Here is a 14475-nt window from a genome sequence, read left to right as displayed (position 1 = left end):
TTTTGAGGTAATGTCTACAGATCTACAGACCTGGGAGATGATGCCCTTGTTTGATGGATTCGAATGAAAAAGCTGATTGTCCAAAGGTAGAACATCTTTTTTGGGCAACAGTAGAAGTGGGAAATGTACCTAGATGTCTAAGTTGTTTGGTCAGAACATAGTTTAATAATTTTGTTTAATGAAAGAGGAGCAATATTAACAATTTTGAAAATAATTTGTAAATATGCATCATGAATTAGGTCACTGAAAATGAGCATATTGTGTTTGCTAAGAATATTACAATGGTGATTCTTTGAACAACTTTAGGGCTTTGCTCACAATATGCTTTTCCAAAACCGGCTGCATGCTCCTCTTGCAAAAAACAAACATTTTACTCCCTGACTTATACCTACTCTAGTGCAACTTGGTGAACAAACATTATTTTAAGGTTGCAACGCCTCTGGGAAAGCACATTTGTTTCTCACACCCTTCTGGCAATTCCTGTTCAGTCAACAACACCAGGAAGCTGTGCCAGTTAAACAAATGTGGGATCATGTGGTTTCCAGCATGTACCTGTTCACAGCCGCCTTTTTTATCTGAAGAAGCATTGATGTGATAAAAACTGGAACATGGTGTGATCCTTTTCTGGTGTATCACAGTAACCTGCAGGGAAACAGTGTCTTCCCTACCGAATTAATCATCCCCTCCATCTTTGATCTGCTCTGTCTAAGAGCTGTGATAGACACGTTAGAGTCTGAAAGTTAAAAATACCTGAAGCAACTGTAGAAGCAGCAGCTGATGATTGATCTGGGGATTGGGTTTGTTCAAAACGAATGCTGTCTGTAGCATCAACACTTTAATACATTTTTTAACCCACTGGATTTGCTTGAATGTAACAGGGAGAGTTCAGACATGAACTCATTAATTTTTCTCTTTTTCTAAAAAGCAATGAATTGTAGTTTTATGACTTTCAATAGCAGAAACAAACTCCTGCACACATTAATTTATCTACCATTGTCAGATCTACCAGGGCATGGTTGCCCTGTCAGTACTGGTATGTGTCCTAGAGGCTATAGATAAAACAGACTCTGATGTCACTCATTTGGCAGAAGACCTAAGGCTTTTGGTTTAAATATTCCATATAGCCATAAGTGTTGAGCAGAAGACAGAACTCAAGGACAACCTGATTTAAGTCTCAGGGTGTGCACATTTGCCCAACTCACAGCCTTGCATGATAAAATGATACATTTATCCTGCCATGCAAGTTTGTGGACCTATTATTTTGTTATTTGTGACACAACAAATGATCTAATTTTACCCCCTTTCCACTGCAGTGGTTTGGGGCATAATTAAAAGAAGCCATTTCCTTTGTTATTTCACTGGTTTTGTTCAGCAAGACCCCTTGGTCAACTATATCAAAAGCAGAACTTAGATCCAGTAACAAAATAGAGAGTTTCTAAGATTTCTGATTCATTTTTTATTAAAACATTTTAAGGTAACTGTTTGTGCTGGGCCCCAACTTCCAAGACCTTTTTTTGCATTTTGTTTTTTTTGGAAAGTGCCATTTGCTTTTTGTCTTTTTAAAAGGGAAGGACACAGGCAGGGAAATGGGGATGGTTTACCATAGTGAGCAAGATTATGTCAACAAATGCAATTATGACCTATACGACCCAGTTCTGCTATTACAACCAAAGTATGAGTAACATATAGCTACCTGTCTTAATTATATTAAAGTGCATTCCTAATTATGACTAGTTTACAAAAGCTCAGCCAAGGCTTTGATACAGAAAATTGCACAACTTAAGCTTGCTCAGATTTAATATCTGCTGTTCACAGCTTCAGGCAGAGATGCTGTCCGCTGCATCCTGTAAACACTTTGCAACCCAGGAACAGTCACAGTCAACCCTGGATGAACTGTGTGTCAGCGTGATTTTACAGTGAAGCAAGCGAATGCGCTCAGTAACTAAAGCTGTAATCAGAAGGCTGAGGATACTGCTGTGGTGGTGTGGCTTTTTTTTCTTCCTCACCCGCCTGTTTGTTAAGTGGCTGTGTGTACGTGGCAGCACTCTCACACTCCTACGCACAGCAATTAGCGTGTTAGCCTGGGTGCACTTCGATACATCAGCTATGGTGAGAGAAGTGCACACACGCAAGCAAGCTGACATCCAGCGTGGTCAGCTTACACCAACACAAAAATGGATGTGAATTTAATTTTCTACTTGCATTTTATCCATTTGGTTTGATGTTCAGTTTGAATGAAGGAGCATGGAAAGTTCAAATATATGCATGACACTGCCCAGATTTGACAGCATGGGTTACAAACAGTCCACCTGCTGAAGCCAAGCACTTTAACTGCCAGCCATTTTTGGTCTGCATGACTAAAACTACGTATCAGTGAAGATTAATTGCAGAGACAACAAATAAACGATAAACCACACAGTTTTCCTGCTAAATATAGAAAAGCAAATGGAGAAGATGATAATTAATCGGTAACATAGTGCTATGAATCAGAAAGAGGCAGACCCAAGATTCAGCCAGACAGTACTGAAAGTTTAAAAGGTTTATTCAGCCACAGGAAAACATCACACAGGTAACACTCCTCACAGCTTCCAGGAATCACTGAGGCAGAAAGAGGGATTAGTGACTTGTAGTCTCTCCAGATTTTGCGGGGATCAGAAAAGCCACTAACCTGCTTTAGTCTTGAGTGGAACTTGAAACCCAGAGGGGAAACCTCAGTGGGCGGCAGGCAGTGATCTCCACAGCACAGGTAAGAAGTGACTCCAGGCTGAATAATCCGAGGGCTAGGCTGGCTCAATAATCCAAGGACAGAAACAGGGTCAACGATCGGAACAAGAGTCGTCAGGCAAGGGGCAGGCAGAGGCATAAACCAGATGCAGGAAACAAGGTCGACAACCAAAATCCAAATAGTCCGACACGGAGCAGGCAGAGGCATAAATCCAAAAGGCAAAGCAAGGAAGAAATGGAAGAGAAGCAGAGCTGCCTTGTGCCCAGGGAGAAACGTTTGACTTTATGGTAAAAAATATGGACCAAAAAGCACTGAATGGGTTAAAGAATTATTTTTTTTCCGACAGAGGGGTCGTTCAGCCCTAAATTATTAAAAAGGGTTGAGGAAGTGATAAAAGAGATGTTATTAAAAATGATGGACCCAAAATCACCGAATGCATCAATGAATGGGGTAAAACATTAGATTTTCTGACAGGGGGTTTGTTCAGCCCTAAAATATGAAAATTCATTAAATTTAAGTCTGTAGTCCAACTTTCTTACTTTTCTTTGCTTTTCATACTTTCCTTTATCATGCCTCTGCAATGTACTTTTGTTTTATTATGTAAAGCACTTTGAATTGTCTTTTTGCTGAAATGTGCTATATGCTGTAAATAAACTTGCCTTGCCTAAAATAGACCTCCTAACAATAGGAGCTACTGCTATCATAAACTGTGCCTTCTGGGTTTTGGCTTTAACTTGTAGCTACAGTCAGGTGATATTTTGCATACTGATTATATCACAGGGTTCAAGTGTAGGCTTAAAATATTTGAAAAGCATTTGTTTTAATAATTTCAAGGTCTGGATAAGAGTTGAAAAAAAGGAAAAGATATGGGGAATCAGTTAGTTACAAAATGAAACATTCTAAAAACACTGTTTATCTCTATTCTAATAAACGATCTGGAGCCAAATAAGGCTTGATTTGTTTAGCCTGGAATGAGACCACCATCTGCTATTTGAGAATCTCTGATCTTAACTATAAAGATTATAGGAAAGTATTGACAAAATGTCTGATTTTATTTGCCTTTATAGCTGTCATTGAGAAAAATTACCAAAAAAATTGATTGTGAAAGATCTGAAATTTTGAGTCTGGAAGAGGGTAGAAATTTAGAACGGAAAATGTTAAATGTTAAGAATGTGAATGCAATAATATAGGAGTTGTATCTCTCCTGGTCATGTTGGCCAAACATTCCTCTCTCAGCACATCTTAATCGGAGGTACAGTTCCCTGAAAACAGTATGTGCCCGCCATACAGATGTCTTTTAGTTTTGCTCTATTGTCACACTCAAGTATTTCAGATCATCAGCCAAATGTTTATATAAGAGACAAATATAACCTGAGTAAATACAAAAATAGATTTTCTAATGATGATTTCATTTATTTAGGTCAGACGTTTGTCTAAACCAATCTGGCCCTATGTGAAAAAGGCCATCTGAACCTAATAGCTGTTTGTGGCGTACTTGGTGGCAACAACTGCCAAGTTTCCGATAACTGGAAATTAGTCACAACAGAGGAATTTTAGACCTTTATTCTTTGCTGAATCTTTTCAATTTAGCCATATTGAATAGTTTTCTAGCACTAACATTTAAGGTTTGCGGTTTGAGCACCTAAATTGGATTTAACCTCTAAAAATGACTAAACCACTTTTATTCTGACTTTTTCTGAGCCATTCGGAGGTGGATATGCTGGTATACTTTGGATTATTGTCTTGCTGTATAACTCAAATGTGCTTGAGTTCAGTTCACAAAATAATTTCCCCAATGTCTTAAAGATCATCAAGATGTTTTTTGTGAGATGGGCCTTTGTGTAGCCATGTAACTCTCCCATACATAACACTTTTGTCCATCCATTTTGATATTATTGAATCATGAACACTGACCTTATCTGGGACGATTTTGGGATGTCGGTCAGGATTCACCATTGTTCCATATTTTCCCCATTTGTGGATAATGGCTCAAGTCCCTAATGCTTAAAATGGGTTTTTAACCCTTTTCAAATTGACAGAAGTCAATAATAAAGCAAAAACAGAGGGAATCTGTATCAGACAATTAGAGATTTTACGTTTAACTCTCAGAAAAATCTTTATAAAGTGTCCTTCATACATATGATATCTTCTGTACAATTAAATTACAACCCCCAAAAGCCTGTTTACAGGAAATTTGCACACATAGTTGCTATTTTTATTCACAATTAAATTGCAACTTAACATTAACTAATTAAAATTTGAATGTTTGCATATTTCTATATACTAGGTAAAATTTCCTCTAGTTCAGTATCTCAAAAATTCCGCACAATTTTGTTTTTCTGCACAAATGTTTCTGATAACAGCCCAGTTCATAAAAGCCACTTCTTCTCCTGCAGGATGATGCCCAGCAGCTCTTTGCCCTGGCTGCAACTGCAGAGGAGCAAGGCATTCTTCCTGAAGACCTGGCCAACGTGATCAAGCGGTTGTGGGCCGACAGCGGCATACAGAGTTGCTTTACGAGGTCGCGAGAATACCAGCTCAACGACTCAGCAGCATAGTAAGTATGGATTGGGGTTTCATGTAAAAGTAAAACATCAAATAACTGCAAACTGTCATCTCTGCAAAGGAAATCCTATGATTCTGCTGGGTGTTGCCTCTTTAAGCATCAAACTCTGAGCATTGTGCTTCTGCAGAATCTGTTAATTAGATGTAAAGGCTTTGTGAAAACTATCACTTTGCCACTCATCTTAGATAATTGCTTTTAAACTCAAACGTACTCAGTTAATAATGAAAATGTCTAAATGCGACAATCTACCTGCACTGGATTTACAGTTTTATTTACATTTTTAAATCTTTGCTTTAATAATGTCTGTTTAAAACGTCTGCCTTAGAGGAGGCGTTTTGCTTGGCATTGTGATGCATTCCATTTTCTGCCTCACCGATATGAGCTGCTTTGAAAACCTGTCTGAGTTCTCTGGTGGAGTAATGGAGACTGGAAAAATTGGCCAATAACTTCCATTTAGCCGTCTTTTCTCCCTCTGTGGGCTTGATTTTTAGTATCAAAAACTGATAAGAAGACAAAGATACAGTTTTTCTTCAGGGGTAAGGAAAACAAATACCATACACCAGTTTGCTGATGGTTCTCACCCATGTGTCTCTTTTTTTGCCTTTTTATATTAATTTTGGGATTTTCTGACAGCAATGTAAAAAAATATTTTATAGTAGCTATGATGAAAAGAAGGAATATTTACCAAATCATTTATGTTATATTCTCTCCAGTACGCCTCTCAGAATTTGACAGCTCATTAAATATTAAATTGTACAGCAAGAACAGGGAGATCTATGCTAGAGATATCCATTTCGTTTTAGAAATTGTAGGGTGGCTGGACATCTAAATCTTCAAGCTCGTTTTAGAAGATGATGTAAAACCTGAGTAAGTGGGTCCGCCAGAGTCGCGCATGGCAAAGATGCTTCTACGCTCCCCTACTGACCATCAGTCTTTCAGAAATCAGAGCAAATGCAAGAAATGATAAAGGAGAACCAATAATGATGTAAACAGAGAGCAAAAAGATACAGATAGACCTTGTGTTGTGAACCTATCTGTTTTGTAGTCTATGTTTTCTAACAGATAACGGAGGATCCTAAAATTATGTCGCATATTGCATGGATCACTATAAAATGCCTTTCACAACAACATTTAAATGAAAAACAGGTGCATGGAAATTCTCTGATATTTGCACCTTTTAAAGGTTATCATACAGTCTTGGGTATGTATCTCAGTGTGTCTTGTCTCATAGCAGTAGAATTTACATTGCACTTGCAGATTTGATGTTTGCTATCTATCTTTTCACAAGCACAATAATGATTATAGTGATGCTTTAAAATGTGTGCCCAAAAACATATTTTTTGTAGAATTAAAAATTAAAAAAGGATTTTTCAAAAGTGACAAATGGAACCTTAACAAAGCCCCTGTTCTGCAGCTGCAGGCTACTTTTTCTGCATTCCAGTTGATATTTCCTTTCAGCCAATCAGATTCACAATTTGCACATATAAGGCCACCTTCCTTCCCCCGAGAAATCCTTTCCACATTCAAGAGGCTGCAAATATGTATCATCATATGCATGTTGTTGATTAGTAAGCTAAATGTTAGCAATGACTGTCAATGACTCAGAGCTGCAGTTTGTGAGGAGCGTTTCCCTCTACAAGAATCACAAAGTGATCTGCTAGAGCATGAAAACCATTAGCAGCAACAATCAGCTGGAGGCTGCACCATCAATTCTGCACATACTGCGCTGCACTCAGACATCAACAACAAAACATTCATTGCAAAATTTATGCTTAAGCCTGGACTTTTAATGTTGAGAGCCTAGCGCCAAGATGGGTGGATTTACAAATACTAAAAATGAATACCTATTTTTCTACTAATTAGTCATGTGCTTTTGATTTCCAGCCCACGGTTAGGAGTACAAACATCGTGTTTGGATGTTCAAGTGTTCTGTGAACAGTTTTATTAGAGTAAAATCTGTGCAGAAGGCGATTCTCTTTGTTTCTGTTGCAGCACCCCTGTAACAAACCAGAAGGAAGATGGAGTTACAGATGAGTACGACGACCCAGTGCAATGCAGTCTAATCTGAGAAATACATTTTGTTCAATTATTACATTATAACTAAACATTCATGTGGACTCAAGCACTCAAGTGTTGGTAGCAAGTTAGAGCTTCTCAGTGGGTTGCAGCTTGATTTTATTTCTTGCCCTGTGTGTTTTGTACTGTGTAAGCCAGCTTGTATTGTTGTTTTTCTCTCTGCCTCATGGGTTAAAAATCATGTTGCACTACTGATCACTGTTTTTTGTCTCATAGTTACCTGAATGATCTGGAGAGGATAGCAAAAGCAGATTACATCCCCAGCCAGCAGGATGTGCTACGCACTCGGGTTAAAACGACCGGCATTGTTGAGACTCACTTCACTTTTAAGGAACTGCACTTCAAGTAAGCTCATAACGCAGTGAGCTGATTGATGGATGCAAAAAGACAAAATCAATATGAACGCCATGCTTATCAGATTTTAAAAGTAGATTAACACACTTAGCAAAACCTTGTAGTTGGGAGGGTATAGTGCAGCCAAGTGCTGCTGATCAAATGCACCTGATTCAGTGATCATCATTATCATGGAGTCCATCATTCAAAGAGAGAAACATTATTCCCAGTGCCTTTAAGGTATTCATACCCCTTGAATTTGTTCACACTAGAGCTACACACTTTGACGTATTTTATAGGGATTTAATGTAATAAGGCTGCACACAGTAGTCCATTATTGTGAAGTTAAATAAAAATGATATATGGTTTTCAAAGTTATTTAAAGGGGAAATAAAAATGTGAACATTGTGGTGTGCATAGATCTTCCCCCCACATTTTGTATCAGTTACAGCTGGTAAATCTTTTGGGGTATATCTCTACCAGCTTTGCACATCTAGAGACTGAAATGTTTGCTCGTTCTTCTTTGAGCATCTTATAATTCTTTCCACCTATTTTCAGTTGGCTTTAAGTCTTGACTTTGACTGATACATTCTAACACATGAAAAGGTCAGGTATTTGTTTTCCTACATAGATATGTATATACACATGCATACAAGTCACACTCAGCTATTTGTCTCCCAACTCAGAGTAGAATTGTGATATATAGCTCCTCGTGTATTTGTTGATGGCTTTGTTTTGTGTCCACTGTAACCTGTTGTGGTTCTGCACCTCTGATTTCTTGCACTGGATTTTATTCAGGGGTAACAGACAAAAAGGGGTTCCATATAAATGCTTTCCCCAGTTTTTAGGCTTGTATTTGTAAACAATGTTGAAAGCATGTATCCTTTTCTTTCAAATACACAATAATGCACACTATTTTGTGTTGGCCAATCACCTGAAATCCAAATGAAATACATTGTAGTTTGTTGTTGTGACGTGACAAAATGTGAAAAGTTTAAGGAGTGTGAATACTTCTTCTGTATTTGTGTGGTGGCGGCCGTGCTCATTGTTTACACATCTGGCCAGAAAATATAATGGTCCTATTAATATTAGCTTTAGGAGTGGCAGCCCATGCTGGTGTAGAATGGGCAACTTCGCTACTTAAAAGCCAAATTGTGGCAGAAATTAAAAGCCCAACCATCATTATCGCTCTCAGAGCAGAGTAAATAAATCTGATTCTGCCCACATCGCTCTTGTTCAATAAAACAAGAGCTGTATTGAGTGATAACGTTTTAGTAGGTTCTACATGTCGCACTGCTTTTGGTCTTACATAAAATATGCTCTATCCCAGCCAAAGCACTCGTGTGTGTTAGTAATGGATGTATAGGGACAGGTACTTATAGAGGAAGTGGTTCAAATATTGGAGAATGAAAGGTATAAAAGGTATTACATCTACTACACAGTTTTTCAGTTTAAGCTGCTTTTTTGTCACTAAAGTGAATTGATTAAAAAAAAGGGAGCAGCAGCTAAAGGTCTCTGGTGTGACCGGCTTCCTGATGAACTCTGACATTTACCCATTGTCTCAGTCTCAGCATTCAGCCTGAATAATACACGAAGACAATCAATAAAAGGAAGCCAGCTTTTTATAGTTTGGTTCCCTTCTCCTCAATTACTTTAGATGGAAAATACTTGGAGACTATTTTTACTTGGAGAGACAGTTGGTTTATATGGATTTGTGTACATAGTTGCATTAGATTTCATCAGCTACAAACTACTTCAGAACGACCAGAAAAAGACTGATGTCCTAAACAAAGAGGATGTACATCACCTCCACTTTTGCACCCAGCTTTCCCATTTTTGTTTTGTTTTGGATATGTAGCAATTTCTATCTCTCGTAACCCTTCTTGACCCTCTTTTCTTTTGCCATGCATCTGACAGACACGTTTCCTGTTCCTCACCACTTTTCTTCTCAGAGCAACCTCATGAAAGCATGATCAGACTTCCCTCTTAAATCCCCCACGGATATTCTTCCGTTAAAGTCCCTGGGGGATGTTTTGTCTGTACTAACCACATCTTACACACACTAGCAGATAATTGATAATTTTTCTGAAACATTTCCTTGCAGAATGTTTGATGTGGGAGGCCAGCGATCAGAGAGAAAGAAGTGGATTCACTGCTTTGAAGGAGTAACAGCTATTATCTTTTGTGTTGCACTGAGTGCATATGACCTGGTGCTGGCTGAGGATGAAGAGATGGTAAGGAAAACCCCATCCTCTGGTTTCTTGAGTAGATTTATAAACCTGCTCTTAATCTTGCTTTCAGCTCAATTTTAGACTGTGACACAGTGGATGGCATTATATCAAACTCCAGTTTGTTAAAATCGCTCACTGAACCTTTATTTGACTTGTGGTTATGTAATCAAATTTCTAATAGCTGTTTTTTGAGTGACTTGAAAGTGTGTGAGAGAGATACTGCTAAAAGCCCTTCTCTCCGTTTGTCCTCATGTTTAAATTATTGTACGAAACAACACTGCCCCCTGGTGGCATTTTGGCCGCATTGCTCTAATCCTTTAGTTCTAAAATGTTATTTTAAAACATCCTGACATCAGAATATCATTAAAAATGTATTTCAGTAATTTAATTCAAAAAGTGACAGAAACATATTTGAATGATTGATTACACACAGACTAACTATATTTCAAGCATTATTTTAGTTAATGCTGAAGTTTACAGGTTAAACATAAGAAAAACCCAAATTTCTCACAATATTAAAAGGGTCTTTAATAAAGAAATATTAATCCTATGGTCTACTTAATAATGAAAAAGACGCCTGACTTAACAAGTTTCCATCTGACAGTAATTGACCCCCCCGCCACACACACACACACACCACGCACGCACGCACGCACACACTCACACACACACACACACACACACACACACCACACACACACACACACACACACACAAGGTAGGCAAGCTAGACAAGGTAACTGCTAAAGAATTTGGTTGCTCATATTCAAGCATATTAATGGATAGTTGAGTGAAAGGAAAACGTGTGGTAAAAAAGGATACACAAGCAACAGGCATAACACAGCCTTCAGAGGACTGCAAATCAAAAACCATTTAAGGGAAGATGCACAAGGTTCTGGAATGCAGCTGGATCCACCACACACGGACGTATCCAGGACATGGGCTACAACTGTGGCATTCCTTGTGTTAAGGGAGACCTGAACCAGACGTATGATGAGAAGTTTCGTACCTGGGCTTATAGAACAAAGCACTGGACTCTTGTTAAGTGGTCTAAAGTCCTCTTTTTAAATAAAAGTCGATTTTTCAGTCAATTTAGAAATCAAGATCCCTAAGATTCTGAAGAGTGGAAAGGCACAGACTCCAAGCTGTTTGGGGTCCAGTATAAAGTTTCTACAATCAGTGATTATTTGAAGGGCCATCTCATCTGCTGGTACTGGTTCACTGGGTCTTACGAAGTTTAAAGATAGCTCAGAAAATTTTGAAGCACTTCCTGCTTCATTCTGCTTGCGAGGTTTACGAAGATGCTTTTCAGTAAGCCCACATTTCTGTATTTAAAGCCTTCTCCTTTTTGATCTTATTTACTATTATAATTTTCCAACTACCTGAAATTTGGGTTTGCATTAGCTGTAAGACAAAATCATCAAAATTAGCAGAAATTAAGGCTTGAAATATGTCACACCGGGTGTACACTATGTAAAGCCTGAGTTTCACTTATTGAATCTTAATTACTGAAATATTTTCAGTTTTTGATGATATTCTCTTTTATTTAGGGACTCCTATATGCCAGTTTCCGGGTACTACTATAATGACATACAGTTTAAAACAGCTTTCCAGCAAGACCTGAACTTCTTCAGGATTTTTTGTGTTTTTCTCTTTGACACTACATGTTTGGCTGAAGATTGCCGTTTAATTGTGCATTCTATGTTTACAGAAAAAATGAACAGGATGGCCCTCTGAAGTTTGAAATACAAGTCAGAATGTCAAACATTCCTCATTGATCCCAATCTCAAAATCCAATATGGCTGCCACATGTTTAAAACGTTTTCATAAAGCCAGAGTCAGCTTTTGATTGAACAACTTATCTTTTAGGCATTCATTTATTAGCTCTACATCACAGTAAATAAAGTTTGTATTTAACTTATGAATGATTGACACCAGCGTTTCTTTGAACACCACTGAAAGCTACCTAAGCACCACTAGTGGTACAAGGCCCTAGTTGATGCTGTTGGCCATGCCCATTCTTTCTTCTCTTTAGAACCGAATGCACGAGAGCATGAAGCTTTTTGACTCCATCTGCAACAACAAGTGGTTCACTGAAACCTCCATCATCCTCTTCCTGAACAAGAAGGATCTGTTTGAGGAGAAGATTACTCGCAGCCCCCTCACCATCTGCTTCCCCGAATACACAGGTACACAGAGTTTTTCTTCCGTAGCTTCTTGTTGCATTTCTCCTCCCAGTAAGTTTTCCTAACTCTTGCTTTCAGGAACCAACAAGTTTGATGAAGCTGCCAGTTACATCCAGACCAAGTTTGAGGACCTGAACAAGAAAAGAGACACTAAGGAGATCTACACCCACTTCACCTGTGCCACTGACACCAAGAATGTTCAGTTTGTCTTCGACGCTGTCACTGATGTTATTATTAAGAACAACCTGAAAGACTGTGGTCTTTTCTAAAGGTAAGACAAGAGAATAAGGGGGTTTGTGACAAAGTCACTGCCTTATCAAAATGTTTATCCTATGTCTTGCAAAAGTATTCACACCCCTTTAATTTTTTTTACCTTTTGTAACGTTACAACCACAAACCTATATGTATTTAATTAGGATTTTATGTGATACACCAACACAAGGTAGTACATTTTTGTTAGGTGGAAGGAAAATTAAGATTTCTTGAAAGGTTTGCTGTTGTTTTGTACTCTTTCCATACTGTTTTCCATTTTTGGAACACTGCTCAGTAAATTTTAAAACCTTGGGTGCTGTTTTGAATCTTAACCCTGCTCGTTCTTAACAACTTTATCCCTCATCTGGTGTTTAATTAGGTTTTCATGATGCTGTTTGTTCACTTACAGACAGATAAACAGACCCTTTAATAATGCTGGAAGGACATTTTGTTATAGTCGCACGCATTAAAAATTATTTCCAAGACCAAACAACACCATTTACAAAGTTTACAGCATTTACATAAAAAATAACAGTAAGTTAATAAGGTTTGACCTAACCGATTGTTAAGGTGAACTTCCACCCAAACTCTTCATGATGCCAAGAGGTCAATGCATGGCTGCTTCTCTGATTAAGGTCCTCTTTGCTTGGGATGTGAGTTTAGCTGACTGGCACTGTCTCGGTAGGCCTACAGTCGTTTAACTATACTCTTTCCGACAGTGCTCTGTGAGACGTTTAAAACATGGAAAATTGTTTCACAAACAAATTGACTTCTGAAGGCAGTTGGCTGCACTGGATTTTATTTAGAGTCTCACAATAAGCATGGCTGAACATAAATGTGTGCATCATAAAATCCCAATAAAATGCATTGAAGTTTGTGGTTGTATTGTGGCAGAATTTAAAAACTGTTATTGCAGGACTCAAATACTTTTGAAAGGCACTGGATCTGAATGCTTTTCATTAAAATTCTTAATTTGTATTTACTATAAACTTGTCTAAAAATGTTCCTTCTTTTGGTGCAGGACAAAACAGAACACACACAGACTGCATGAGAGACTGCAATAGCCATGTGACGATTCCTGCTTTTCATAATAAAAACTATGTTGATTGCTTCTGAAAGAGGAACCCGTCAGAAATTCTGCAAACACTGATTTACAGACATCACCTACATCAACATTTCACTTTTTAGGAAGTTTTCTTTTATTCAAATTAAAATCAAACACATATTTGATCCTAAAACACAATTTATACTCTAATTTGAAACTATGACACTTTAATTAGATCTGTAACAACATATTAACCTTGTAGCTTTTGTTGGAAATGTAAAGCTTGACATCCTATAACAGCACAACGTTGGTGGAAATATAGCAGAATTTCAAAGAGGTTTATTATTAATCGATCATTTTTATGACACCTGCTCTGATGGTTTTATTTCTTATTTGCCTGTTTTTGTATTCAGGTTTTTCATTAATTTTGTCTCGTTTTAGGCTGAAAAAGGGAAACAATTGACAGAAAAAAAAACTTTTTATAAAAGAACATAAGAACTTATGTTAACTATCATCTTAAGACCCTTTTAAGTGCACAGAGATTATTTTTAGAAGAAAACTAATGAACATGGAGATTGAAACTGCGGGCAAAAGAGAGATGTTTTTTGTACACTGTTTACACAAAATCAATATTCACACTTGTGTAGTGGAACGTTCTGCATGATCCTCCATAGATTAGCCTGTAATCTCCCCCATAAACTGATTAACAACCCCTAAAGCATCTTGTTAAGAAATAAAAAAAAAGCAGAAATGGTTAATGTGTCACTTTTAATGTATATGTATGACTTTTAAATGATTGTCTGTTCCCAACAAAGATTGTTTTTTCAGTCTTTTCATTCCAAGTCTTTTTAAACATATGTTTGTGCCTTGATATCTGTTTACACTTGTTCTTTAGAGACATGCCATCTCCATTGTGTGAATTAGGGCTATTTTTATTCCACCCAAGGACACGAGATCAATGATTTATGATGCAACACCACACAGAGATAAATGGATGATCGTTGCTCATTACTATTATTCTAATTCACTTGTTAAATGTAAATAAAGTTTGACCACATTAA

At 37.7% G+C, this 14475-nt stretch overlaps 1 protein-coding gene across 1 annotated transcript in view; it reads left to right on the top strand.

Annotated features, from left to right (window-relative positions):
• gnai2b (guanine nucleotide binding protein (G protein), alpha inhibiting activity polypeptide 2b) overlaps positions 1-14475 on the top strand; it is a 65887-nt gene extending 51412 nt beyond the window's left edge. Inside the window, exons 4-9 of the mRNA XM_047348392.1 lie at positions 5122-5282; positions 7584-7712; positions 9805-9934; positions 11967-12120; positions 12196-12388; positions 13391-14475. Of these exons, the coding sequence (XP_047204348.1) occupies positions 5122-5282; positions 7584-7712; positions 9805-9934; positions 11967-12120; positions 12196-12386 (765 nt within the window). The 3' untranslated portion in view covers positions 12387-12388; positions 13391-14475. The remainder of the gene's footprint in view (positions 1-5121; positions 5283-7583; positions 7713-9804; positions 9935-11966; positions 12121-12195; positions 12389-13390) is intronic.

The sequence above is a fragment of the Girardinichthys multiradiatus genome, chromosome 20, assembly GCF_021462225.1.
Source record: "Girardinichthys multiradiatus isolate DD_20200921_A chromosome 20, DD_fGirMul_XY1, whole genome shotgun sequence".
NCBI lineage: Eukaryota > Metazoa > Chordata > Actinopteri > Cyprinodontiformes > Goodeidae > Girardinichthys > Girardinichthys multiradiatus.
Note: the sequence above shows the minus strand (reverse complement) of the source record. Positions and strands in the feature narration are given on the sequence as shown.